This window comes from Malus sylvestris, chromosome 16, assembly GCF_916048215.2.
Source record: "Malus sylvestris chromosome 16, drMalSylv7.2, whole genome shotgun sequence".
In the NCBI taxonomy this organism is placed as follows: Eukaryota; Viridiplantae; Streptophyta; class Magnoliopsida; order Rosales; family Rosaceae; genus Malus; species Malus sylvestris.
The window spans coordinates 15,629,911-15,657,376 of NC_062275.1; the positions used below are offsets into that span (position 1 = coordinate 15,629,911).

The 27,466-nt window shown below is 37.9% G+C and overlaps 2 protein-coding genes across 7 annotated transcripts; both read left to right on the top strand.

Moving 5' to 3' along the window:
- Positions 1-3,424: 3,424 nt before the first annotated feature.
- Positions 3,425-9,675, top strand: LOC126608016 (cyclin-T1-4-like). 5 transcript variants are annotated; one of them, XM_050275761.1, is made up of 8 exons: positions 3,445-3,621; positions 4,222-4,564; positions 4,625-4,852; positions 5,051-5,132; positions 5,446-5,580; positions 5,916-6,091; positions 9,136-9,281; positions 9,379-9,675. In XM_050275761.1, exons 2-8 carry the CDS (start codon positions 4,227-4,229, stop codon positions 9,408-9,410), a joined length of 1,137 nt encoding a protein of 378 aa, XP_050131718.1. In that variant the 5' UTR covers positions 3,445-3,621; positions 4,222-4,226; the 3' UTR covers positions 9,411-9,675. The 5 variants fall into 5 exon arrangements, with proteins under 5 accessions (XP_050131716.1, XP_050131713.1, XP_050131717.1 ...); XM_050275759.1 differs by having other exon boundaries at positions 3,425-3,559; positions 4,222-4,852; XM_050275756.1 differs by having other exon boundaries at positions 3,442-3,621; positions 4,222-4,852.
- Positions 9,676-13,532: 3,857 nt separating this feature from the next.
- Positions 13,533-27,301, top strand: LOC126606632 (long chain acyl-CoA synthetase 6, peroxisomal-like). Of its 2 annotated transcripts, none has more exons than XM_050274014.1 (23): positions 13,533-13,859; positions 19,776-19,836; positions 19,937-20,014; positions 20,166-20,237; positions 20,348-20,429; positions 20,593-20,698; positions 20,778-20,854; positions 21,520-21,564; positions 21,691-21,777; positions 22,210-22,299; positions 22,587-22,666; positions 22,760-22,853; positions 23,375-23,463; positions 23,558-23,646; positions 24,181-24,310; positions 24,445-24,554; positions 25,233-25,356; positions 25,446-25,532; positions 26,067-26,170; positions 26,251-26,336; positions 26,567-26,653; positions 26,756-26,842; positions 26,932-27,301. In XM_050274014.1, exons 1-23 carry the CDS (start codon positions 13,661-13,663, stop codon positions 27,019-27,021), a joined length of 2,154 nt encoding a protein of 717 aa, XP_050129971.1. In that variant the 5' UTR covers positions 13,533-13,660; the 3' UTR covers positions 27,022-27,301. The 2 variants fall into 2 exon arrangements, with proteins under 2 accessions (XP_050129971.1, XP_050129970.1); XM_050274013.1 differs by having other exon boundaries at positions 13,535-13,859; positions 24,436-24,554.
- The last annotated feature ends 165 nt before the right edge of the window (positions 27,302-27,466 follow it).

Below are 27,466 nucleotides of genomic sequence, written 5' to 3' on the forward strand. Positions count from 1 at the left end.
TCTTAGCTGCCCTCTAGTCATGACCTACTGGTCTAGGTTGTTCTTCCATGTGTTCGACTCGTCTATGCGGCAGCTGCTGTGCATGTGGTACATTCATAGCAGGGGGGCGAATTACTCGTAGGCTGTTGCTTGAACTTGAGCCGGCTTGTGTGACTGTTTATCTCCCTTCATCGTGCTATCTACTTAAATGTGAGGTGGATGATTCTCTTTGTGGGCCTAGCCGCGAATGAACACTTCGCTTAGAAGGTTGCTCATGTTGATTATCGGAGTGTGGCCCCAACCGTAAATGTATCCTCGTTTGTAAGCCTAACCGAGAATGCACGTTCATTCACGCACTAAGACAGAAGTATATGCTATCTTGAAGGCCTAATCGGGAGTGTACCTACCCGAACGATCGGTTCATGGCTGGTCAAGGGGCTGCTTGCTGGGATGCTGTTGGAGAGATTCGTCGGCTACCCTTGTCCTACTTCAGGACACCTCGTTTAGGGCACGCTGCATCTCGGTTCGCTACAAGAGTTGATTCACTAAGGTCGTCTACTGCGCGAGGGCGATTGTCAACTCTATGACTTGTCGAGATAAGTGTTGTTCGTCATTTGGGTTGGAATGGCTTGGACGGTATGCGTCTCCTTGTGTAATGGAAGTGTAATGGACTTTGGGCGTGAGATTTAAGTTGGGATATATCAAATCTGTGAAAAAATGAAGTGAAAATACCCAGGTTCAATCATCGGTCCAGAAATCTGAAGCTGGGACGGTTAAATCGATCTTATATCAGTTTGGATTGCTTGAAAGGCCAAGGAAGTAGGCCGAACCTCGAGTTGAACCACATGAGCGGGTCAAGTAGCAAACACAAGCTGGGCCGCTGGAGCGCATGGGCACTAGGTTCTCCTTGGCGAGGCTTGGGCATGCAACTCTTGGGCTTGGCTTTGGAGCGTGCTAGGCTCGTGCTGGCCTTGAGCCCCCGAGCGTTGGGCTGTTTCTCTTATTGCAGTTGCTTGGGCTTGCGCTGTTGAGGTAGTGACTCGGGCCGACTTGCGCTGGGCTTGGCTCAGCTGCCTTGCATCATGGGCTACAGATTGGGTCGTGCGCCAAGTGGACGAGACTTGGGCCTGCGCTACTCAAGCAACGGTTTGGGCTGCTTCTAGCGCCTGGGCTTGCTATTGCAAAGTGGCGTAGGCCTAGGCTATTTGCTGCCTCGCTGCTCCCTGTTCACTATGGGCTTGCTGCCATAGAGTCGGCCCACTCTCCACTTCCACGGTGGCCCCTGTGGCTGCCATGGTGGTGGTGCTCCTTGGTGACAAAGTTGCTCCTCTTGCCATCGTATTGAGCCTCGTGGATCGTCGTGGTGGGGCTACATCTCATTCTCCATCATTTGATCCGGATCTTTGAACGTAAGAAGTTCTGTTCGTCGTGGTTTCCGAATTTCTCGTCACTATATTTTTTCCTCACCTCTATTCAAAGAATTAAAAAAAATTTAGGAATAAGAAAGTATGAAAAATTCATGAACGAACGAGAAACGAGAAACTTTGAATGCGAAAGTCTTCTTCAAGTGTGTGAATCAAGACTTTCAATGAAAGCACCAATTTATGGATACAAATTTCCACCGTCTTCTTATTTAACAACAATGCACCTGCAAAATAATAACACCTAAGATCAAGGCCAAGCACCTCACGCACCCACGATTAATAGGGGGTTTGGCCGAAGAATCTCCAATGCCAAAGTTAGAATTTGAGAGAGAATGTGTTTGGGAATTTTTGGGAGAGAATGAACTTAGCATTTTGGTGTGAGAATGAGGCTATATATAGGGGTGTGGTTGATCCTATTTGGAGAATAGAGACCGGCCACTTATACTGGTATTATAATATCTTACAATTAATTTAGTAATTAATCCTAAATTGAATAGGAAAATTGAGAGTTACTTTTTTAGTGAGGATTTGATGAGAAATGATGAGAGAGATTTGAATAAATACCATTTTGATCACCTTTGACTCTTCCTTGATTGAGCCGTCATTGTCCGTTTGCATGAGCGTGTGAATCCCGGTGTGCCTTGAGGGTAATTTTGTCATTTTAACCCAAAAGTCTATGTGCCGCCTCCATAATTTTCTTGAATATTTTTGGCTCTACGATTTGCTCTACAAGTTTCCTCTAGTTAGAACTTAGAAGTCGTGAGTTTTATGGCGACGCGGCTTCAGTTTATGGTGTTAGTTATGATTTTGGTTGTTCTGAGCTATATGTGAGATTGAAATGGGTTACACTGGAGTTTTATGTTGTGGATTTTTACTACCCGTTCAGATTTTTTTTAATTTATAATTACATATTAAAAATATTGTTTTTATAATTACATATTAAAATTCATGTCTTATGCACATTTTTAATGTACGGTTTAATTTTTTTCAATGAATATTGTTGTTTCTTAAGGTACCGTTTGGTACGCAGACGGGACGGAACGGGACGGGACGGGACGGAACAAAGATTTCGTGTCATGTTTGGTACTAGCAAGATGGAACGGAACAGAACATGATTAAATGACTAACTTGCCCTTTTTATTTGACTCTCCCTCTCTCTCCCGTTTTTCTGCTTTCTCTTCTTCAATCCGTTTCGTGTTCTTCGCATGCCCAGATTGATCCCAGTAAAAATCAATCTCAGTAAATCAAACTCATACTTTCTCTTCATTTCATTTTCTTTCTCTTCAATTCAAACCCATTTTCGTTCCGTGGGACAGGCGTTCCACACAATTTAAGCGCACCAAACGTGGGACGGAACGCGTCCGTCCCACTCTGTTCCGTCCCGTCCCACGTACCAAACGCACCCTAAAGGTTGGTATAAGATGAAAGTTGTTAAAAAAATGGTAATAAAATGAAATTAAAATTAAGGAAGTTTTAAGGAAACACTCCTGATATTGTTTACTTTTAACGAAAAACCACTTCTTTACCTTTTCTTGGTACTGTTCACTACACATTTATTTATCATTTTTCATTAAAACTAAAGGTTTTGTGGACTTTTCGTTACTTTTTCTTAAAATTAAATCTGATCACTTAGTACTACGATCTAGTGATATTCCTCTTCACTTGTAAGGGAAATGTCTTAAGTTCAATTCTCGTCAAAGAAGAATTTGAACCACATTATTACTAACCAATTAGTATAAATAATATTGTTTGTAGTTAAAAAAAAAAAATTAAATCTAGAGAGATACAAGTTTCCTAAGCGGGTTACAGCATGGATTGGATTGTTTGTTGCTGACCTTGCATTACCTCACCAAATTACAAAATATAAAAAGGAAAACTAATGAAAATGACTTGAAAACTTTGAGTTTTAATGATAAGGACAAAATAAAGGGTAAAATGAATAGTACTATGATTGACTTTTTAGTGTAAAAAATGTGGTTTTTCGTTAAAGTGAACAGTACGGGTGGTTTCGTTAAAGTTCCAATATAAAATGCTCCTTGCTTTCGGTTTGGGGTTAAACTTGGCATCCTCCTTACGCTTTCTTCCTCCCAAACCCTAATCACCTCGCGTACGATCGCATCCAACCGTGTGATCAGATCGCCATCGCTGCCGATCAGGTAATCGCTCTTATATTTCACGATTGCGATTGTTCTTGACGTCGCCGTTTTGTAGTTGTAAGGTTTTCATCGTTTCAATCTGCCAATTTCTGTGCAATCGGACATCCATAGACTATAGTTGGTCAATTATTCGGTTTTAGGTTCAAATTACTTTACTTTCTGCAATGATCTGCTTTCATTTATCGTTTTTTTTTTTAAATTGAATTTGTTTAATTTTAAGGGCAGAGCCATAGGAGGATCTGAAATTTATAGGTTATTCAATTTTGTATTTATTTCACGTATCTATGGTTACATGCATGTGTGAAAGATAATTTGGAAGTAGGCGAATCGTAAATTCTGTTTGCTGGATGTCAGAGATTTAATTGAGGTTTCAAAATTTGAAATTGGTTGAATTTAGAAGCAGGTTGGTTCTTGTGATAATTTAGAGGTTCTTATGTTTTTGAGTTGTTGATTATATGAATTTAGATCGAGTAGAACCATCGAAAATGCATTACGATAACATACTTTTCCTTGTGATTTTGTTAAAGAAATGTTTAACCAGTGTATATTTTTCGTAATCTTCCATGCGTTGTTTGGTTTTTGTTAAATTTAGTTTTGCAGTTTCTCAGGACTTTTCTCTGTTGGTTTGTTCACTTTTTTATTTGTTGTTTTTAACTTGGCAGGAGTAATGTCTTTTGCACGTAACTATCGCTCACAAGGGGGCACCACTGGTGAAGAGTATTGGCCCACCCTTGGTAGAAATGACTTCAAAAACTTCCACAACTTCAACCACAGGAACAACAACAACTGGAACAGGAGCCGGACCAGTAGCTTTGCTAAGAATTATAACAATTTCCCCAATTTCCAGAATTACATGGGTGGTTATAAGGAGCATGCTGATAATTCTAATTATTTCAAGCCTGACAGTGCACCATCGTTTAAGAGGAGAAAATTTTCAGATTCTACTTGGGGTGATGGTGGGAGACATTATCTGCCACCCAACACATATGAGTTTGTCTCGTCTACCTGCAATAATTATCTTCCTTATGCAAGATCACCCAACACATATGAGTTTGTCTCGTCTACCTGCAATAATTATCTTCCTTATGCAAGATCCAACGGTGATGCCTCTGCATCTACTACTGGTAAACGTGACCGCTCAAAATTAGATGAGGATGAACTGCCCTTTATGTCAAGGGATGAGATAGAGAGATGCTCCCCGTCTAGAAAAGATGGTATAGATTCAGTACGTGAAGCACACTTGCGCTACTCATATTGTTCTTACCTTCAGAATCTTGGATTGCGGCTTGACTTGTAAGCTTCTTTCTTTTCTAGGTGTATCTTTGTTATGTTTTCATTTTACATTTGTTTCCTTGCATTGTTGAACTGGTTTTGTCCAGAACTAGTTGTTATGGTATTTTTAACACTTTGCTAGTTGACTTTCAGTTTCAATGTTTTCTTCTCTTTTTTTAAGAATTATGTAATTTATGAACTGAATCATGTCTCTTCCAGGCCCCAGACTACTATCGCTACAGCAATGGTTCTCTGCCATCGGTTTTTTTCCCGGCGATCACACGCTTGCCATGATAGATTTGTGAGTATTGTACTTATTTTTAAATTCATAGCATCTTTTGATGTTATTAAGGTGTCCTTTATCTTAGATACCATAAATTATATTTCTCATATGATCAGTATTTTAGCATTTAAGGTAATCAATCATTTGTTGTGTTCAAAGTCTTTTCCCTTTTATTTTTATGTTTTCTTAATATAACTCATTAACCTATGTTTCTTTTCTCCATAACGTGCTGTTTTAAATTTCCTACAGCTTTATGTATTATGTGTGTTGTTGGTTTACTGTGTCACTCCATCTGGTAATAATATTTATGACTATTTCGTTTCTTTTCCAGTTGATTGCTACTGCCGCTCTTTTCCTAGCTGCAAAGTCCGAGGAGACACCACGCCCTTTGAATACTGTGTTGAGAATGTCTTCTGAGATTTCCCATAAGCAGGATATCAGTTTCTTGTCCTATATGCTCCCCATTGTGAGTGTCTTTGCTGTTCTTCTGACCCTCTATGATATGATCTGTTCTCTTGAAAACATTCAGAATTAAAACAATCTTCATACAGTTTATCTGTCAATATAAACATTATTACATAAACAAATGCCATAACATTTTTCTTTTCGTTTACATGAAAAAAACCATTGCTTGGCTTTTCCTTTTTTTTTTTTTAAATTCAGATGACTTTTCCTGCATCCGATATTTTTTCCTATTTCATGCTATTCAGTACATCATGTAGAGCATGAAACAAACTTTTTAAGATTTTTCCATTCACTGGACACTTTCTAGCATTCTGACATCTGTTGGTTGTTAAACAGGACTGGTTTGAGCAGTATCGGGAACGGGTGACTGAGGCTGAGCAAATGATACTGACCACTCTAAATTTTGAACTTGGTGTGCAGCATCCATATGCACCACTTACGTCTATTCTTAACAAATTAGGTCTCTCACAAACTGTTCTGGTGAATCTGTCCTTAAGCTTGGTCAGTGAAGGGTAAGCTCATCAATCAGAGGGTTCAGCATTTTGCCTACATTTCACTGAATGTTTGTACTTGATCATTATTGACATGTTTGTCTTGCTTTTTTCTACTCAGTTTACCTTGCATGCCTTCCTGAAAATTGTGTTATTAAGATTCACTGTGGTTGTTAAAGGGAAGGGAGGGGGGGGGGGGGGGGGGGGTATCATCAGAATTTCAGATTTTGTTGATGTTTGGGCGTGGCTATGGCTGCGGCAGAGGATAAACACTGGTTTTCTTCCTCTTCTCCAAAACTCTGATGCTTGATGCCTGTCTTTGTAATTTTCTTGTTTACAGCATCTACTCTAGTAGTATTTTGAAATATTAATTCTTTTGGCATGCATATAATTGCAGGATCTACACAAGATTAGAGTTGATCGCCTGTATGATATTCTTAGCTGGCGGATTGATTTGCTGTTCATGGAACTTTTGTTTTACTTCTGAAGTTGAACTGCCGATATTTTGTGGATGAATTTACCATAATATTCCTCCATCATCTTGGTCATTGGCTATTGAATATAGCCAATTAGCCTCCATAGCCATTTTCACATCTTCAACTTACTGGTGGGGAATTTATTAAGAAAGAGTCATGTCTTGCTTGCAAAAATACAGTTTGTAAGACAGGCTTTTTGTGTGCTTGGTTTTGGAGGAAAACCATTGACTAGGCTAGGATTTTCATATTGTGATTGGTAGTCCTTCCCGTCCCCATTGCCGTTTTATGAATCCTCCAATTACTTTTTCTAGTTCCTGATAACAACGAGGGGTTAACCTGATATCTAGGGGTTGCTTTAGGTTTAAAAGTATGATATATCAGTTTTGAGTATCAGGGCTTGCAGTCTGATTTCAGTTTCTACCAAACTCTTTCTGATGGAAGTTTAAACCCTGGCCCAAAAAGTTGCAAATTGTCATAGAACTGTGGTCACTGATGCATGAGTCTCAGGAACTTGTGTAGGTATTTGCCTGACGTAGATGTCTTGAAAGTTTTCAATGTTGTATCCGTTTTTCCATCACAGAATGGAATGGGCGACATTAGCATTTTGTATAGTACCTGCCATTCATCTACCCCGTCTCCCTAAAGAATAAAAGGAGAGAGATTTAATGCAACACGTGTGAAATGAAAATGAGGGAAATTGGCACTGACAGTTTTCCTCATTAATTGGCATTGAGATGCAACTTATTTTCCAAGATTGGGAATAGGAGCTCAGGAAATATAACAAAATTTTGAAAGTCATTTGAATGCCATATCATTTTACATGATTTTCGTATCATAATCTTTTTGGTTTAACATATATTTCTCAGGTAATGATTTGTCTGGATCTGGAACCTGCCCAGATATTTATCTGGGTCAAAACCTTGACTCAGAACTATTTGCTTCCATATACTTGGTATCAGATAATGTCAATTTTCTAGTCCCAACTCCCGTGTAATTGTTTTTACAGTTTTTAATAAATTTGAGGCCACTTCACAGTTAGTGTGCGCTATTTTTGCTTTAAAAATGTATTTTATCTTCTTTGAGTTTTCTCAATTTTAAACTTTGTTTGAACGTTTGTTCAAGCGATGGATTTTGTTAGTTATTTGTTCTGGAAAAAAAAGGAAAAAAAGGTTTTCTTGAATATTCTTTGTCAAAATTTGTTATTTTTGTGAAATATGTTTTATATATTGTAACCGTATCTTCATTTATTTGTAAAGATCAGTTTGATCTTAATGCCACTATTGTTGTTATTTGTGATGAATAATTTATTATTTTTATTACTGGCACTATGGACTCCTGGTCCTTCTGTTAGACGACTTTGTTTTACACAGAAGTACACAGCGGAATATTGCCTCACCAGCTAATTGAAAAAAAATCATATATTAGTGAAGAAGATATTGGCATAGACTTTTTATATCTCTCTTGGTTACATCCAGGGATGTTTTTGGTGTGGGGGAAAGGCTACCCAAATCATGGTACAAGTGTTGTAAGATTATGTTGCTAACTACAACCCGGAAATCTTTTGAAAAGAGTAGAGGAGTCCTAATAACTTAAGATACATGTACTTATGTTTTGAACGTGCTTTTCTGTTCTCCGTCTCATTATTTATTTATTCTGAAACCTTAATGTTGATATAACTTCCTGCTAGGTGATTAAAAAGGTAAAATCACAGTGAGACTAGACTCTGGAGGAAACATCTTTTTCTCTATAAAGTACCCCAGAAGAATTGATGGCATCCATCCCTGTAGTTGCTTGAAAATTCCTACCATTGTTAGAATCCCGAGTTGTTGTAGGGGGCATTCACCATTTTTTGTATTCCAAGGTCTCACCAAAGTTTTGCTTCAGTAGTTGATGATATGAGAAAAGTATACGTATTATAACTCAGATGTACATATGTATACTATCTGGAACAGACTATAGATGGCAATTCAGCTTCATATCATGCCTGCAACATGGGTGTGGTCGATGATTCTCGTCGGGAACTTAGTAGTTGGGTTATTGTGCATGCTCAATGAGCATCAATGCATGTGTTGGCAAGTCTGTCCAGATCCAGCCATTGATCAGAAGATTGTGGATTTGCTTTCAGAAGTTTAATTGTTTGCAATGTCCTGCTTTTGCTTTCTAATATGAATCATGTATTCGAGTAAAATAGCCGTGCAGCAGATTGGGGCCTGGGAATTTTGGTGTCTCTAGATGGGGTGTATCATATTTGCTATAGTTTTGGTACTCTTATCAGCCATCCTGCAGACATTGTGGAAAATATTCTACCTGACTTGCTGCTTTTGTAGTTGGTAAGAAATTGACTTGTTATTTCATGCCTGATTTGATGTCGTTTTGCTACCAATTTTTTATGCTATATGTTGCTGACGTACGTTCTATCAATGTGATGTGAAAAATATGCTACATTGCACTGAGAATTGCCTGGTCTTTCTACTGTTGCCCCAGATGGTTTGGTTTGATGATGTGCCTTTCTGCCTCTCCTATCCCATGGTGGTGGCTCGGTCTCATACTTTCAGGAACTGATTTTGTTTTTTTCATTTTATTTTTCAGGCTTCGGAGTTCTCTGTGGCTCCAGTTCAAACCGCATCATATTGCGGCAGGAGCTGCCTACCTTGCTGCAAAGTTTCTAAATTTGGATCTTGATTCTTATAAAAATATATGGCAGGAATTCCAAGCTACACCAGATATTCTTCAAGGTACGCATACATGCTTTTGTCATCGCAGCCGAGGCCTACCGAGCTGCATTTTCAATTGCGTATATATAGTTTTAATTTGTGTTAATTGTTGATGCAGCCGTTGCTCAGCAGTTGATGGAACTCTTCTAGATGGATGGAGCATGTTGCTACGCTAGTTTCTGTGTATAAAATTCGGATCGGGGAAAACATACACGACTTTTACAGAGGTATGGTGTGAGGAGACGAGGAGAAGCGCCAAGATATGATACTTATCGTGTCTCGCGACTGCTATCCTCTTGAACCTCTTGAAGGCTTAAAAATATTAGTTTTGAATGTTTTGTAACTTAACTAGGAGTACGCATTTCGGAGTGGTAACGTACATATTAATGACAAAATGGCTACAACGTTTTTCTTATATCCTGTGCTCTATGTTCGTATTTTATCTGTCTATTGTTGAAGGAGATTTTAGACAACATAATGATATAACGGTTTGGGCCTCCTAATCCATCGGCCTCGCACAATGGTGAATGGAGAGATGCTCTCTTGTCACAATTTCAGTCCGTGGACACGAGAATATTTCCAAGCATGACAAGAGTTACCCACCGACTACATGTGGTGAAAACGTGAATGTTGGTAGGTTAGGGGATGCTAGGATCTTGCTTTCAAGCACTCTCCATATTCTTTTCATTTATTATGCTCCATCGTTTGACATGTACCGAATGAATAAAACTCAAAACGTGCCACGAAGAATTTAGCTTGCCAAAAATATCAGCGCACACTAAACACTGATGCGTACTATATCATTTTGTATCGGTCTCTCTTTTAAAATACATGCTACACAAGAATTCATATAGTGTAGTTGAAGCATACTAAAATTCAGAAGGAATCCAACTTTAAATTTGTGGGGTCCCAACATATGACCGCTATCATGAAGCCATCCGGCAACGTAGAAGGCATAAAAAATCAGAACGGCCGACGGCCGGCGCAAAATAAAAAGACATTTCAAAATTCGTATTTTTTCAACACAAAATTCAACATATTATTTAGACTTGGCATTCGTGTCGTGTTTTTCGTGTTTGTGTCATTTTTGTGACATACTCGATATCGTAACGGGTTGTGTCATGTAACATCCATTAAAGTCAAAGAGTAATATGACCCGACCCGAAATCGACTCCGTTAATATTATCAGGTAATATGACCCGACCGCTTACCTGTTAAAGAAAATATATTTTAAATCAATAAATAATGAAAATGAAAAATATAATTTGACCCAAAAAATTTGAAAAACATAATACTAAATTTGTATATGTATAAGACATTGTCACATAAATATTACTTCAAAAGTTAAAAACAACATTTATCTTTTAAGTATTACATACCCCAAAATAAGAGTCTAATAAAAAAACGTTGGTACATTACTACAAAATACAAATGTTCAAGGATATGCAAAATGAAAGGAGTTGCGTTTTAAGGTTGAGGAAACCTTGCACTTTTTTTTAAAGTAAAACCCTTCAAATTTCATCAATCAGAAAGAGAAATGATATTAGTTTATTTTGAACTCTCTTAAAAAGACTATTCATGAGGGTTTGTATGGTTCTAAAAAGGCTAAATAGCCAAAATAGTCTCTGAGATTTGCATAACTCATCACTTTAGTCCTTAACATTTCAAATCGATAAAAGTGGTCTTTGAGATTGTCCATCATCCATCATTTTGGTCTTTCCGTTAAAAACTCCGTTAAGTGTCCCGGAGCTCTTGGCCGGAAGTTTGGGTAATTTTCAAAGCTTCATAACTCAATCGTTTCTTAACCAAATTCGACCTATAATATATCAAAATGAAGATAGAAAAGTTTAGAATAAGATTATACAACTTGGAAGCACAATGGATGCCGGAGATGGTTAGAAAATAGCCTCAAAGTTGACTGGTCGAAGGGAAAACTAGAAAACTCGCCGGAAACTGGTAAACTTTAAATGTTCATAACTTCTTCAATACTCAACGAAATCAAGTGATTCAAAAACAAAAATCATACTTCTCGATGAGATGAAGAGAATGGTATCTTTGTAAAAGGCTAAATTGACATGGTTTGGCTGGAAAATGGCTAACTTGAGACTAAGATAGTCACTTTCGAGCCATTTTCCAGTCAAACCACGGCGAGTTAGCCATCTAAAAAGGTACCATTCTCTTTATTTCGTCGAGAAGTATGATTTTCATTTTGAATCACTTGATTTCGTTGAGTATTGAAGAAGTTATGAACGTTTAAAGTTTACTTAGTTTCCGGCAAGTTTTCCAGTTTTCCTTCGGAGCAGTCAACTTTAAGACTATTTTCCGGCTATCTCTGGCAGCCATTGGGCTTCTAAATAGGAATAATCTTATTCTACACTTTCCTATCTTCATTTTGATATATTATGGGTCGAATTTAGTTAAGAAATGATTGAGTTACGAAGTTTTGAAAATTGTCTAAACTTCAGGCCAAGAACTCCAGAGTTTTTAACGGAATGACCAAAATGATGGATGGGGGACAATCTCAAGGACCATTTTATCGATTTGAAATGTTAGGGACCAAAGTGATGAGTTATGCAAATCTCAGGGACCATTTTGGCTATTTAGCCTTCTAAAAATTCAAACGAAGATGTACCCATCCTCAAAGTGTACAAAATGTAATCACGAGCACTTGCATATTTTTTCATATTTTTACACTTGTAAGTTAATTATTATATTTTTAATGTGTTTGGTATTTTTAAATTACTTGATAATTTTTTTGACGTGTTTTATAATTTTTTTAATCTCACTGTTTGCCTATATATAGTATACTATAAAAATAAATAAAACTTAAAATTTATAAATTTATAAAGAATAATAATATGATAATACATATTTTAATATACTATATGGCTATTGTATTTTATAGTATTTTTTTAAGTAGTTTAAAAAAATTAAAATCATCAAAATAATATTTTTCTTAACATGTTGAAATAGTTTACTCGCATGTCATTCTCGTGTAAATTTGTTAAGGACTCTTTATTAACGGGTTATTATCATGTGACTTGATAACTATTCGATTAGTTATCGGTCGATCCGAAACCAGTAATTTTTGTGTCGTTTACGTGTCAAGTATGAAATTGCTAGGTTTAATATTAGAGGTATTCATCAATTTCCCCCCTGAACTTGTGACTATTGGCTAATTTCCCCCATCAACTTTAATTTTGGCCAATTTCCCCCCTCAACTCTCATAATTAGTCAATTTCCCCCCTCAACTTTAATTTGGCCAATTTTCTCCCTCAACTCTCATAATTAGTCAATTTGCACCCTATTGTTAATTTTTTAATTTGATCATAATTAAACAAGTGTGTGTAAGAAACTAAATAAGATGTATGTTAATCATTTTCCTATGTCTTTATCCTATTACAGACAGATTAAAATTTAGAATTTTATAATTTATCATAGATAGTATTATTAGTCATAATAAATCAGTATGGAGTAATTTTATTTGATTTTTTACTATACAAAATTGATAACGAAAAGGATTGATGTGTACATTTTTGTATGTGAATACAATTTTCTTTATAAAAGTGAAAGCTAAGTTCAAGTAAATTGCGGAGAATCGAACTTTAGTACAAAAATGACTAGTCAATTCATAACTTTCGACTCCTTATTAAGAATAACCCATTTGATTGAAATAGGTCTGATCCATGAGTTTATGATTATTATTTCTTCTTCTACATGCTTTAAACCCGATTCATAACTTGTTCTTATAATCAACCCATATCACATACTAATTGTATTATGTTTTTGTACATTTTACCCTATATTATGCAGGTGAGTTTATGTTAATTTTAGTACTTTGTTGGAAGTTATTAGAAAGATTGAAAGAAAAAAAAAAAGAATAGATGGAAAATTAAAAAAAAATTAACAGTAGGGTGCAAATTGACTAATTATGAGAGTTGATGAGGGAAATTGGCCAAATTAAAGTTGAGGGGGGAAATTGACTAATTATGAAAGTTGATGAGGGAAATTGGCCAAAATTAAAGTTGAGGGGGGAAATTGGCCAATGGTCACAAGTTCAAGGAGGGAATTGATGAATACCTCATCTCATTTTGTACTATAAACTTTCTATAATTAGAAATAAAATTACACTTGTAAGGAGTGTAGAATAAAAAATTTGAAATGCTAATAACAATTGCCTTTATTATTAATCATTTTCCTTGCATTATTTCTAATTTCTGTCCGTACTCATGTCATTGTCACTCGCACACCTCGATCTCTTCCTGATCGCGATGGTTGGGAGCCGTGCCCTTGTTGTTTCGAATCCCGGGGTAATATTCTCGAGAAACAAATAGAAAGTTAAGTGCTCACGAAAAGCTGACCTCACTGGATAAAAACACAAGAAGCAGCTAAAAGATTTAATGGCTCACGACGCCAATCCACTTTCTTCTGCTCTGATCTGCTCATTGGAAGCTAAGACGAACGTCCCAACGCTCCTTCCGATGGATCCAGCGGCAGCTCAGCGTCGCCTTAAAGCAATCAACCGCCACCTCGCCACCGGCGTCGACTCCGAGTCCCCTCTCCGGCCCAATCCCACCACCGCCGGCGAGTTCTTTTCCGGTGCGCCCTCTCTCTGGGCTTATTATTTTTCCAGCTCAATTTTGGTTTTGAATTTTGATCGCGTAGTATGCACGCGAAGCTCGAAGCTTTGTTGTGAAGGAAGTTATTGCAAAGGAAAAAGCTATGGAATAATTTAAGGTGGCATTAATGCCCCTAGATTTTGTGGTGTCTTGATTTTGGGGGACTTTTGAGCTTCCAAGAGCTGGATACAGTTAAAGAAAAGAAGCAAAATTACATATTTCGGGCATTGAGAATCAGATAAGAGTTTTGATACCTCTGGTTTTAGATTGTTTGATCATACGTTTCGACTTCAGTTGAGGATCATACAGTTTCGAATTGTTTTTTCAGTAAAGGGTGATTCTTTGTATGATTTCAGCAGTTCCAATTCATTGATTTAGAAACCCGTTAGACAGTTAATGTTGCGTCTCGATTTAGAGATTTGGATTTGAATTCTTTTTTGTTAATGGGTTTCTTTGTTTTTAAAAGTACTAGTTTTTGTGCTCTTAAGGTCTTATGTTTCTTTTCCTTTCTGTCGAAATTTGCATGTGAAATTGATCATTTTGAAACGGGGTGCAATTCAAATGCTCAAGAATCCCTCTTTCAAATCATAAATGTCAAATGCAAGTGTGCTGCTGGATTGCAATTCGTGTTTTTTGTTCGCTAATAATTTTTGGACTTTGAAGGTTACTTTTTGTCATAAGGATTCGACGTAACTGTGGAGTGCCGGCTGTCGACTACCTGACGCCCTCCCCCTCCTCCTTTATCCGGGCTTGGGACCGGCAATGTAAGATAAACTTGAAACAAAACTTATTTATTGATATCTCTAAGAAGTTACAAATATGTACATATACACGAGTCAAAATAAACAAACATGAGGAAGCCTTCACAAAGGTTGCTTAGGAGCAGTCTCAGCAGTCGGCAGAGCCCCAGAAAGACAACGCACCGGAGGGGGATCATTCGGAGCCTCAGTACTGGACATCACCCTAGAAGGAGGAGGCATCGGAGGTTGATCATTTGGAGCTTCATTACGCGGTACAGCCCCAGAAGACGAAGGCAATAAATGCCTTTGGAACAAACCCACAAACCTCTGATGATCATGTAAAATCTGACCATCAGATTTCTTCATCTGGTCAAGCTTCCTCTTCATGTTTGTAGCATAGTCATGAGCGAGCCGGTGCAACTGTTTATTCTCATGCTTGAGCCCTCTAATCTCCTGTTTAAGACTCATCACTTCAGCCGCCAATGATTCAACTTGGCGGGTTCGAGCAAATAGGCGTTGGGCCATATTAGACACAGAACCTGCACACTGAACACTAAGAGCCAGAGAATCCTTAACAGCCAACTCATCAGACCGTTTGAAAAGTAGTCTGTTATCTTTGGGAGTGAGAAGGTTCCTGGCCACCACCGCAGCGGTCATATCATTCTTTATCACGGAATCCCCAACGGTAAGAGGACCAGTAGGGGATAAGAAGGATGGGTGCCATATGTTGTCTGGAGAAGGCGTGACTGCCTCTTCAACAAGGTTCAAGTCAAAACGACGGTCGGAGGGGCCAGACATTTTCAAAGGTGTTGAAGAGAAAAAAGGTCGGACAAATCAAGATCTTAGAAATGCAAGAAGTGAGCTTCTACTGGTGGAGATTCAAGTGTGCTTTGGAACTTAATACCAGCCTCTATAAAAATCCGCACTCGATAGAGCTTCAGAAATCGAAGAGGCGCCTACTCAGAAATCGAAAAGGCGTTTGCTTTCTCAAAAGCTGGGCTGCTCAGAGACCACGAGGGCTGATCTCAGGAATCGAAGAGGCGTTTACTTTCTCAAAAGCTGGGTTGCTCAAAGACCACGAAGGTCGATCGCAGAAATCGAAGAGGCGCTTGCTTTCTCAAAAGCTGGGCTGCTCAGAGACCATGAGGGCCGATATCAGAAATCGAAGAGGCACCTGCTTTTTCAGCCTTGTCAGCACCTGTCACATGCACACTTAACTTTGCGGAAATTACGGGCATTCTGTCGAAGAGTTCTAGTGAAGTAGAAAGCACGTGAATGTTACTGTTCAATCATTCACTTTGCACACGCAACATCAGCTCACGGGTACCACAGATAACTTTGCCAAAAATCTTTGACAAACTTTAGACACGCGAAGCTTGCAGCTCCCATTACATCGCTATGACCAAGAAGGGTAAAAAAATAGCAAAGAAATAGCACTAACAAAGTTTAGACACATAAATTTTGAAGGTCTAGCTACCATATTATTACCCACAAGGGTAAAGGAACAGGACCATTGCTGGATAATTGGAAAGTCCCTGTGGATCAACCTCTGTGCTCCGTGACAAGGTACACTAGCAAACAGGCCTAACCTTTACTCACATTCGAGAAAACACTCCCAACAAGATTGCTTGCTTCAAGATCGAAGAGGCACCGTCCTCCGAATCTCGAGAGCCAGACTCCCAACATGATTACTTTCTCAAAAAGCGACGAGACACCGCTCTTCGAATCTCGAGAGCCAGACTCCTAGCAGGATTGCTTTCTCAAAAATCGAAGAGGCACCGTTCTCCGAATCTCGAGAGACAAATCCACGACAGGATTGCTTGTTCGAAAACCGAAGAGGCACCGCTTTCTCAACTTCGAGAGCCCCTTAGATAAAGCTTGTCTGTAATCCTCACACCGCTTTCTCAACTTCGAGAGCCAGATCTCCTTGGATAAAGCTTGTCTGTAATCTTCACACGTAACATCAGCTTTCCAGATACCACAGACCACTTTTTCAAAGTGCTCTGACAGAGTTAAAACACGTGAAGCTGGCAGCTCCCACTACCGTGCTATAACCAAGCAGGGTAAAAGAATAGTATTACTCCTTGTTAGGGAGACTCCTATATATGTCGACCTCCATCCTCAACGGACAGGCAGACCTGCAAAAATGCTCAACCCTTCCTCATATCTGAGAGGGCACTCCCAACGAAGCCTCTCGAAATACTCAGCTTTCTTTCCTCCCGAGAATACCTCTGCAAACAAGCTACACTAGAGCAAGAATATCTCATATCATCAGGGTTAAAAGCAAGAGTATCCCATATCATGCTTTTTCCTGTCTTTTCCTTTGGCCTTGTTCTTACCTGCAAGACAAAGAGAAAGAGAGCAATCAGTCAGCACTTGGAATCAAGCTTCCAGTCCGGAACTGACTGCCTGGAACCCCATTGCTCTCGAGTACTCATCTTCAACATCTTATGCTTCCCGAGAATATACCACATCTGCCTGAGGAACAAATAGGGCAAGTGAGAAGGATACAAGGAAGCATGTGGAGACAAGCGCAACAGAACACGTGCCGATACATCCACTACTTTGTCAACAGCAAAAGTATCCCATATCAGCAGGGTCGAACGTACTCTAGATTTGATGGACTTGTTTTGACCCTCAAATTCTTCAGTCGGCCTTATACTCTGGCGGAAACAAGAAAACCCTCCAGCCCAGTTCAAGAATAAGCCTGTGGAAAGTTACTTCTTCAAAAGCAAAAATATCTCATATCACATTTTCTCCTTTTCTTCTCTTTATCCTTCATGCTACCTGCAAGATAAGGAGAAGGATAACAATTAGCCGGAACTCGAAATCAAACTTCTGATCTGGGACTGATTGCTTGGAGCTCTGATTGCTTACCTTGTCTGTCACCTTTTTCAGCACATCCCCTAGCTCGGCGACTTGGGGGACTCCTACTACATGGTTTGTATCGCGCTTGACCAAGCCTGAAACTACAAGCGTCAAGTGAAAATTGATACATTACCTTGTGCATCTCCACCAGTTAAAGATACCACCCCTGGAGGGAGGAAGAGTACTTCCAAAGAAGATGCCACATCTACCTATGAGACAGATAAGGCAAGTGAAGACGATACCACACTTCGGTACTTAAAAGTTTCGTGATTATGAGATCATTCTTCCATAATATTTCCTAATGTCATTTGTACTAAATCATTCACTTGTACTTACTAAAGGAGAGCTTGAACCTATATACTGTGTAAACCCTTCACAATTAATGAGAACTCCTTTACTCCGTGGACGTAGCCAATCTGGGTGAACCACGTACATCTTGTGTTTGCTTCCTGTCTCTATCCATTTACATACTTATCCACACTAATGACCGGAGCAATCTAGCGAAGATCACAAACTTAATATTTAAGATGATATTCTTTGGTGTATGCTTTTCGCAAACGATATAGTGTTGATAGATGAAACGCAGGAAGGGGTAAACGCGAAGCTTAACCTTTGGAGAGAAGTGTTGGAATCTAAAGGTCCTCGCCTAAGCCGACCAAAGACAGAATATATGGAGTGCAAGTTCAGTGCAAACGGAGGCCAAAATGAGTTAGGGGTGAGGATCGGAGATCAGGAAATACCAAAGAGCAACCGTTTTCGCTACCTAGGATCTATCTTGCAAAAGAACGGAGAATTTGATGGAGATCTCACCCATAGAATACAAGCTGGATGGATGAAGTGGAAGAGTGCATCCGGCGTGTTGTGTGACCGTCGTAGGCCACTGAAGCTCAAGGGAAAATTTTATAGGACGGCAATAAGGCCGGCAATGCTATATGGCATAGAATGTTGGGCGGTGAAGCATCAACACATAGGTGTAGTGGAGATGAGGATGCTTCGTTGGATGTGTGGGCACACAAGAAAGGATAAGATTAGGAATGAGGATATCCGAGGTAAAGTAGGAGTAGCCGAAATTGAAGGAAAGAGGAGAGAAAATCGGTTACGGTGGTTTGGACATGTGCAAAGAAGGCCTACTGACGCTCCGGTTCGAAGATGTGACCACGGGACAGAGGTTCAGGGCCGAAGGGGTAGAGGAAGACCTAGGAAAACTTTGGAAGAGACCCTAAGAAAAGACTTAGAGTACTTGGATCTAACGAAGGACATGACACAAAACCGAGCGCAATGGCGTTCTAGGATTCATATAGCCAACCCCACTTAGTGGGAAAAGGCTTTGTTGTTGTTGTTGTTGTTGTTGTTGAAGGTTACTTTTGCTTTTCTTTTGTCCTTTTCAGTTAGACATTAATACTTGTTCAGATGTCGTCATGTTTTGTTTTTGTGGGGATTTTGGTCCATGGGATCCAGGAGACCATTTTGAGTGGACTTTTGATTCGAGGGAGGTATGGCAGTGCTTTATGGGAAATATTGAAAGGACCGTTGTATGACAGTTAGGAAAATATACTTGGGAGTTCATCATTTTGTCCTTCCATTGGTCTGATTTCTGTGAAACTTCACTTTCTATCTCCCACATCCAAGCACATATAGGCATTTGACAATGATCTTTGTTCTCTCTCTAATGGGAAAAATGGACTGATCTAGCTGATGAAGAGCACTGAAGATTTGGATACGAACTTATATAAAAACTTGGATCAGTAAAATGAAGAGGACTACCATGACAAAGAAGCTGGACTATATGAAAAATAGGAGTTTGACTTAGTACTTACAGGGCAAATCCTTTCTACAATTGGTAGCATTGTTTTCTCTTCGATTGATTACCTTATGTTTTGTTTTGTATCTCTTGCTTTTTTTTTTATTTTTTTTATTTTTTTTATCTTAGTTCTCTTGTTTAGTTCTTTTGCATTATGTGTTTCATAATGAAAAACTTTGGCCGTTTACATTAGCATGTATGGGATATGTCACTGCATAAATCTTGCTTTGTGGGATATTGTGAAAGCGATAATGGATAAGTTTGTTGCTCAAAAGATAAATTTCTGAGGGGTATCGAGGGCTTTCAAGTGGGATTGGAAATGAAAATTTGATTCTTTGAAAGGTTTGGTTTCTTTGTTTTGTGGTGGACTATAGAATAAGTGGGAACAGGCTGGTAAAGGTGGTTAGCAATTTGTTCTGGAAACGTGTCTAGGATGTTTAACTTATTGGCTCAAATACATATATTAATATCATTAAATTCTTAACAGAGCATGGGTACAGTGTGGTGCTTCCAGAGAAATTAGACACAGGAAAGTGGAATGTATACAGGTGGGCATATTCCCTTTTTTCGTTTGTGCTGCCCCAACAAGGTCCTTGGCTTTTCATGTCATGTGAGAACAATATTTTTGTTTTGTTGTTGTGGTGACAGATCTGCACGCTCCCCAATGAAGCTTGTTAGTAGATTCCCCGATCATCCTGAAATTGGTACACTGCATGATAATTTTGTGTGAGTCAGCTACTTTTTGCCAAATTACACAAGTACATTTAAGCTCAATAATTTCCTACAATTATCTGCCCTATATTTGTATGTCTAACCACTGTTATTTAGTTCCCTTGGAATTTGCTAAATGACTTCATCTAACTTTTGTCAATATTAGGCATTCAGTTGAAACTTTCCGAGATTACAAATATTTGGGCACACGAATTCGCGTTGATGGAACAGTTGGAGAGTGAGTGTCTTTTTATATAATTAACGTCTCAGTTCCTGTGAATTACAATTGTTTGGGCTCATGCATCCAGTGAAGCCTCACCCATTTTCATTTGTTTTTCTGCCTTCAAGTTACAAGTGGATGACATACGGAGAAGCAGGTACTGCTCGGTCAGGAATAGGTTCTGGCCTAATTTATAATGGAATACCAAAGGTGTAATTTCATTAATAATTCCATGGTTCCAATATACTTTCGTTTATTGGTCATTGAACTTTATCTCTGTAATTAGTTCCTTGAAACATGAAACTACTGAGTGGATTTCCCTGATGTTACATTACATCAAATCCTCTTTAAACTTTTATGTCTTTAACTACAGGGATCTTCAATTGGATTGTATTTTATTAACAGACCTGAGTGGCTCATTGTTGATCATGCCTGCTCTGCGTATTCGTATATATCAGTTCCTTTGTATGACACTCTAGGTTTGTGCTACTTTGCTTGTATTTTTCCAATCTTGGTCTATGGTTCAGATGTTACAATTGAATATGATATTCTTTGCAGGTCCAGATGCTGTCAAGTACATTGTAAATCATGCTGTTATGCAAGTTATCTTTTGTGTGCCTCAAACATTGAATAGTGTGAGTTTAAGTTATTATCACCCTCTATAACTTCACAATATTTTCATGAGTTGTAAAAACTTTATCTTGTTACCTTCTTTCTTCCTCAGTTTTATATATTTAGGTATTAAATGACAACTAAATGTTTGTTTTTATATTTTTGGAAGTGTCCATATGATAGTATATACATCTTTGTGTAAATGCCATCACAAAATGTTTTGAGCAAGTGTTTATCAGGTTGAATTGCTGTATGGAATATAGACCAGATACTAATTTAGATATCATCGTAAGTATCCAAAAAAGAAAAAGAATAGATAACAAGAGCAGGAAAAGCTCAACAAAAGGCGAAAATCCTTAACAGTCACAATATAAACCTAGCTTGGAAACTGTTTCTTCTGAACTATGTGGTGTCGACTTCTTTCACCTTGGCATTTAACTCATGTTTGGCCAAAATTACTGTCAAAGTATGGTTTAGTGTCATTTCTCACTGTTTCAATTTTATCTTAAGGCGTATTTTTCCTTGCAGTGTATACAATCTATATAACTTGTAGACTGAAATTGTTCATGTTGTTAGTAATAAATCATAAATGAGTGCATAATTATTGGAAAATTGCGGATTAGATTCCATATTGTTATATTACATGGCTCTGAATTTCTCAATTGATTCTTGTCATTTGGAACTGCAGTTATTGAGCTTCTTGGCGGATATTCCAACCGTACGCCTGATTGTGGTATGAGAATACAACTCATAGTATTAAATTAATCTTTGTACTAGTGAAAGTTGAATGTGATGTTGACTTTGCACAGTTTATATATCTTTTAAAATAATGTCTTCATTTGCCCTCGATATTATTCAGGTTGTTGGGGGGATGGATGATCAAATGCCATCTCTTCCGTCATCGGCTGGAGTGAAGGTTGTAACATATTCAAAATTGCTGTCTCAGGTAATTCCTTTATTCCCTATGAATCCACCAAATCATTGAAACGTCTGAGGATATCTGTCAAAGATCTTCTCATGGATGCATAAATGATATACATCCAAGCATTATATGCGTTTTTCTGTGTAAACATTAGCACAAAGAATGCGTTGAGCAGTGCTAAAATCAACTCACAGACATAAACCCGTAGCATAAACACTCCTGAAATAGCCATTTCGTCATAGCTGCATATTGGATATTTTCTGTGTCCTAAACCACACATTGTCTTCTTCTCACATATTTTAATGCATAGTCTGTTCACACACTTAATGAACATTAGGTGTTTTTTATCTGCTCATGTTGCCACTTGGATATTATGACTCTTATCATAGTTAAACTCCTTAGTAACTGATGATATAACTTTGATTGATGTGCTTCTTATCCATTGTATTATTTCAGGGCTCTAGTAGTCTTCAGCCTTTTTGCCCACCAAAACCAGAGGATGTTGCAACAATATGCTACACAAGTGGTACAACAGGCACTCCGAAGGTACGATTGAAAGAACTATTAACTTTTAGCTTTTTTCGATAAAAAATGTATATTACAACTTTTAGCTTTCTGATGAAGTAAGTGTGTTCCGCAATAAATGGTTTAGCTACTATGTTTTCATATATTGTTCTGAGTTCTCCTTTTATAACTGTTGGATATTGTGGAAGAAACAAGAATTCTAGGGCTGCCTCCTCCTCAAATACGACTATGTTAAATACTTTCCATATCTTATTTATACCCCATATATTGTAAGAATTGCACTATAACCAACAATAACATTTGGCCAGGGAGCTGTATTGACTCATGGAAACTTGATTGCAAATGTTGCTGGGACCACGATTGCTATCAAATTCTACCCGTCCGACATGTGAGTATCTGTAGTTTTGTGTGCTTCTTAGAAAACAGTAGTGTTTTTTTTATCAGATTTTTTATTTCATACACATTACCTTGTACTTTACAGCTACATATCATATCTTCCTTTGGCACACATTTATGAGCGGGTTAACCAGGTCATGACGGCATACTTTGGAGTTGCTGTTGGATTCTACCAAGGGGTATGAAACTTGTTTAAACATTTCCCTTTTTAATAGTTTCCCATCATATCTTGAATCTGCGGTATTGTCTCCCCACCAAAACAAAAACCTGTCCATTTGTCATAGAGGTTTACTTCTTCGTAAAGGCTTTTTCTATATCTGTTTTCTTGAAATGCAATAAAAACTGTGCCAGAATCAATCTGCCTGTTAAAAATTAGTCTGCATTTTACTGAAGGGTAGATGCATGTTGCCGTATTAAATTATTCTCAATTATACTGGATTCAAGCATGTAAGACTTTACTAGAAGTGATGAATTTCCTAAAGCAATCTGATGCAATTGTAATATTGATTTATAAACATCAACATCTATCTAAACCTATTGGAACCTATTGACAAATCGCTGACCAACACGTTGTAATATGTGCTATATGTTAGAGTCGTTAGGCTAGCTGGTTTATTTATATTTTTGTATTTTTTATTTTGGTTTAATTACGTATCTTTAGAGACAAGCCTTACAGCGTTTATTTAACTGTCCTATGCAGGATAATTTAAAATTAATGGACGATATGGCAGCTCTAAGACCTACCATCTTCAGCAGTGTTCCTAGGCTGTATAACAGAATATATGCGGGGTAAAAAAAAAAATTCAATTGCTTATGTGATTGTTCACCAATAAGAAACTAATACAGTTAAACAGTCATTAACTCGGATCTTCTAGTTGTTCAGTATTACAAATGCGGTCAAGACATCCGGTGTACTGAGGGAGAGACTATTTAATGCTGCTTACAATGCCAAGAAGCAGGCACTATTAAGTGGTAAAGCATATTGCCACTAAATTTTTTTTGCACTATAACATGAGAATCTACGTCTCACACAATTGTTTATGCTTAAACTGTTAAACTTCTTTTTGCAGACGTAATAAAATGTATGATCTTATGGAAATGGTTTAAGGTGTAAAATCTAGGTGCCAACGTTCAAGTAGAAAATATATCATGTTTAACTTTGAAATAATAGAAAACTAGAATTGTGGAAATATAGAAACAAAACTACAAGTGAATCAGGTGATATTCTTTACTTAAAGTAGAAATGTAGCAGCTTTAAGGAACTAGTTGTGGAAAATTAGAAACAAAACTACAAGTGAATCAGGTGATATTCTATAAATGTAGAAATATAGCAGCTTGAAAATGAGATTGACAAAAAATGTTTTCTTGACCCTGCCTCGTGGTTTTCTTGAACATTCTGTTAGCCACAGCTGACAAGTGATGAGTCTAAACTGTTTTGGTGCCAATTATTTCCTTGTATTGTGTACTTTTCGCTATTTCTTATTGTATCACGATGTCATGTTATAGGAAAAAATCCATCCCCCATGTGGGATAGATTGGTATTCAATAAGATAAAGGCTAAGCTAGGAGGACGAGTTCGTTTTATGACGTCAGGTGCTTCACCCTTGTCACCTGATGTAATGCAGTTTTTGAAGATGTAAGTCTTTTACATTTCTAGGCATATCGAATGCCAAAAGGAGTCACATGTGGTTGGTTTTTATTTCATAGTTTTTATTCTTTTGCATTTACCGGGCTTATAAACTAATGATGATTTATTCCCAGATGCTTTAGTGGTGAAGTGGCTGAAGGGTATGGAATGACTGAGACTTCTTGTGTTATTAGTGCTATGGATGGGGATGACAAAGTATGTGGGCATGTTGGCTCTCCTAATCCAGCTTGTGGTGAGTTATTGTCCACTGACTCTGAGTTTAACGCACCTAATTGATGGCATCATTTAGGTTCTTTTCGAATAATGCGGACCAAAAATTTGAACTTTTTATTCTTTGACCCTTCTACTGTCCTGAGAGTCGGACTTAAGTTAGCTGGCAAAAATGTGATTGTGGAAACTTGTGCTATTCAAGCGTCAATTTCTTCTCCTCCAATGATTGTTAAGCACTCGCATGATCTCATACTTCTCGATAGCATATATCTTCACAGATGGAGGGATTATGCCTGAACCAGTTCAATGATGTATAATTTTCGTCACAGTTATTCAGATGTGATAAGCTGGTTGTGCAGAACTATTGGAATGATTGGTTCCATTATATGTTCGCATGTAGGCTGTTGACAAAACAAACTAGTGCAGTCCAACCTAAGTTGGCTTGGTCAGGTTATTGTAACATTAATCTGGCAAAGGGGACCTGATCTGACCTTTTAATAATGCATTAATAATCATATTTCCCCTAATGGTGTGTTGAACATGTAGTTTCGATTGCATGCATTCCTATCCACATGTTTGATTCAATATGAATGCATGCAATAAATGAGCTATACATCTGAAGATGGTGCTTGAATTCGTGGTGAAATCTGTGTCAGATTAATAATGCCTTAAAAATTTGTTTTCATATTTTTGATTCCAGAAATAAAGCTTGTTGATGTTCCAGAAATGAACTATACATCTGATGATCAACCATATCCTCGTGGTGAAATCTGTGTGAGGGGTCCTATTATATTCCAAGGATATCACAAAGATGAAGTGCAGACGTACTCAACTTACCTGTTATCACTTGTTTTAAATGTTATTCATTCAGTCAGATATTAAATTAGTCTGATAATATAATTGTACTGGATAGGAGGGAAGTGGTCGACGAAGATGGATGGCTTCATACTGGAGACATTGGGTTGTGGTTACCTGGAGGTCGTCTGAAAATTATTGATAGGTGAGAGCATGCCATCCTAAATGATAGCTTCTAATATATTTACACTGATTTTGCTCAAATCAGGACAGTGTCATGCTTTATATTTTGAAACTGTGCTACGCATATGGTAACCTTGTCAAATTCAAATTGGTAATAGTGTGAAGTAATATATATGCTAGGGCTCATAAGATTTCCCAGGCAATTGCTGACAATCATATAAAGCAAAAGACGCACAGCATACTTTGGACAATTAGAATCAGACATGCCCTAGCATGGGTTTATAATGCATGGTCTACGAATGATGTTCACTGAGCATTTGCAATTAAAATGCCTATATGTTGGATGCTAAGGGTTAAACGAACTGTGATGGTTCTACTTTCCCCATCCCCCGCCCCCAAATCCTGCCTATTTTTCTTGAGAAAGTTAATTTGACCGACACCACGTATGGAGAGAATCTATTGAAATGAAATGACAGGATTTATTGTGCTTAGAGCATATTGGTCCTCTTTTAGCATGCGGACAGCTTATAACTGGAGGTTTTGTATACCCTTGTAGGAAGAAGAACATTTTCAAGTTGGCACAGGGAGAGTATATAGCTCCAGAGAAAATCGAGAATGTCTATGCCAAGTGCAAGTTTATTGCCCAGTGCTTTGTTTATGGTATGAATTTAGAATCTGCTAAGTCTCTCTCTCTCTCTCATATGATGGGTTGCTGACTGCTTATTTGCTGCTATTCGTAGGCGACAGCTTTAATTCTTCTTTGGTAGCGATTGTCGCAGTCGACCCGGATGCATTGAAAGCATGGGCTGATTCTGAAGGCATTAAGGTGAAAGTATCACAATTCAGTTGTACAACAAAATGAAGATGATAAGTATCATGCTTGAGGAGCTAGTAACGTTTGGTTGACCTTTTTGCTCATGCACATAAATAAGTGTTTGGCCTTTCAATATTTCCTACAACTAATTGATAATCTTCATTCAGTTACTTCTCAAAAAGTCAGAACAATTGGAAACAGTTTAACTTCTGAATAACTTCTCTGGTGATGTTTGGGTGCAGTTTGAAGATGTAGGGAAACTATGCAATGACCCAAGAGCAAGAGCAGCTGTATTGGCCGATATGGATGCTGCTGGCAGGGAAGCTCAGGCAAGTTATTTAATAAAATTACCCAAATGCTATCTGTTTCTTGCACGCTGTTCAAAATAAATGTTGGATGTTTTCATAAATAATTCGATAATATTTCTCCAGTTGAGAGGTTTCGAATTTGTAAAAGCCGTGACACTGGTGCTTGAACCGTTCACAATGGAGAATGGATTGCTCACTCCGACATTTAAGGCAAGTATTCAGTTTCAAACAATTGATAGCAAATGGATGGACGAATTAACGTGACTCACATTCTCTCATTGCATACTTGACCTCTTCAGATCAAGAGACCTCAAGCAAAGGAGTACTATGCAAAAGCAATATCGGCCATGTATTCAGAGCTCGTCGCTTCTGAATCCTCCCCTCGATAGCTTTAAGTGATGCAATGAGGAGCAGCCAAATTGATGCTCTCAACCAGCCACGGAAAAACCGAAAAAAAAAAGGAAAAAGGGAGTAGCATGCTGCTCACTGTGTAATAGAATTAAAAATGTAGTCAATACTGTTACCAGTATTACCCAAATTATATATATAGAATTTTATATATGTATTTGTCAATAAGGTATAAGCATTGACAGATAAAATAAAATTAAGATTTTGTAAAAGAAGTGATCATACTAATTGAAATTAATCGCAATGTTTGACAACAACAAACTAGACAATTTTATAGAATGATGAGTTGTGAAATATTTTGCACAAAATAATATAATGAAAGAATCAGATGATTGTAAAATTTAAATTTATATGTACATGCGAAGAAAATTTCACAAAAGCACAAATATACAATTTCATTTGTATGTAATGAATGTAAAAATTCAC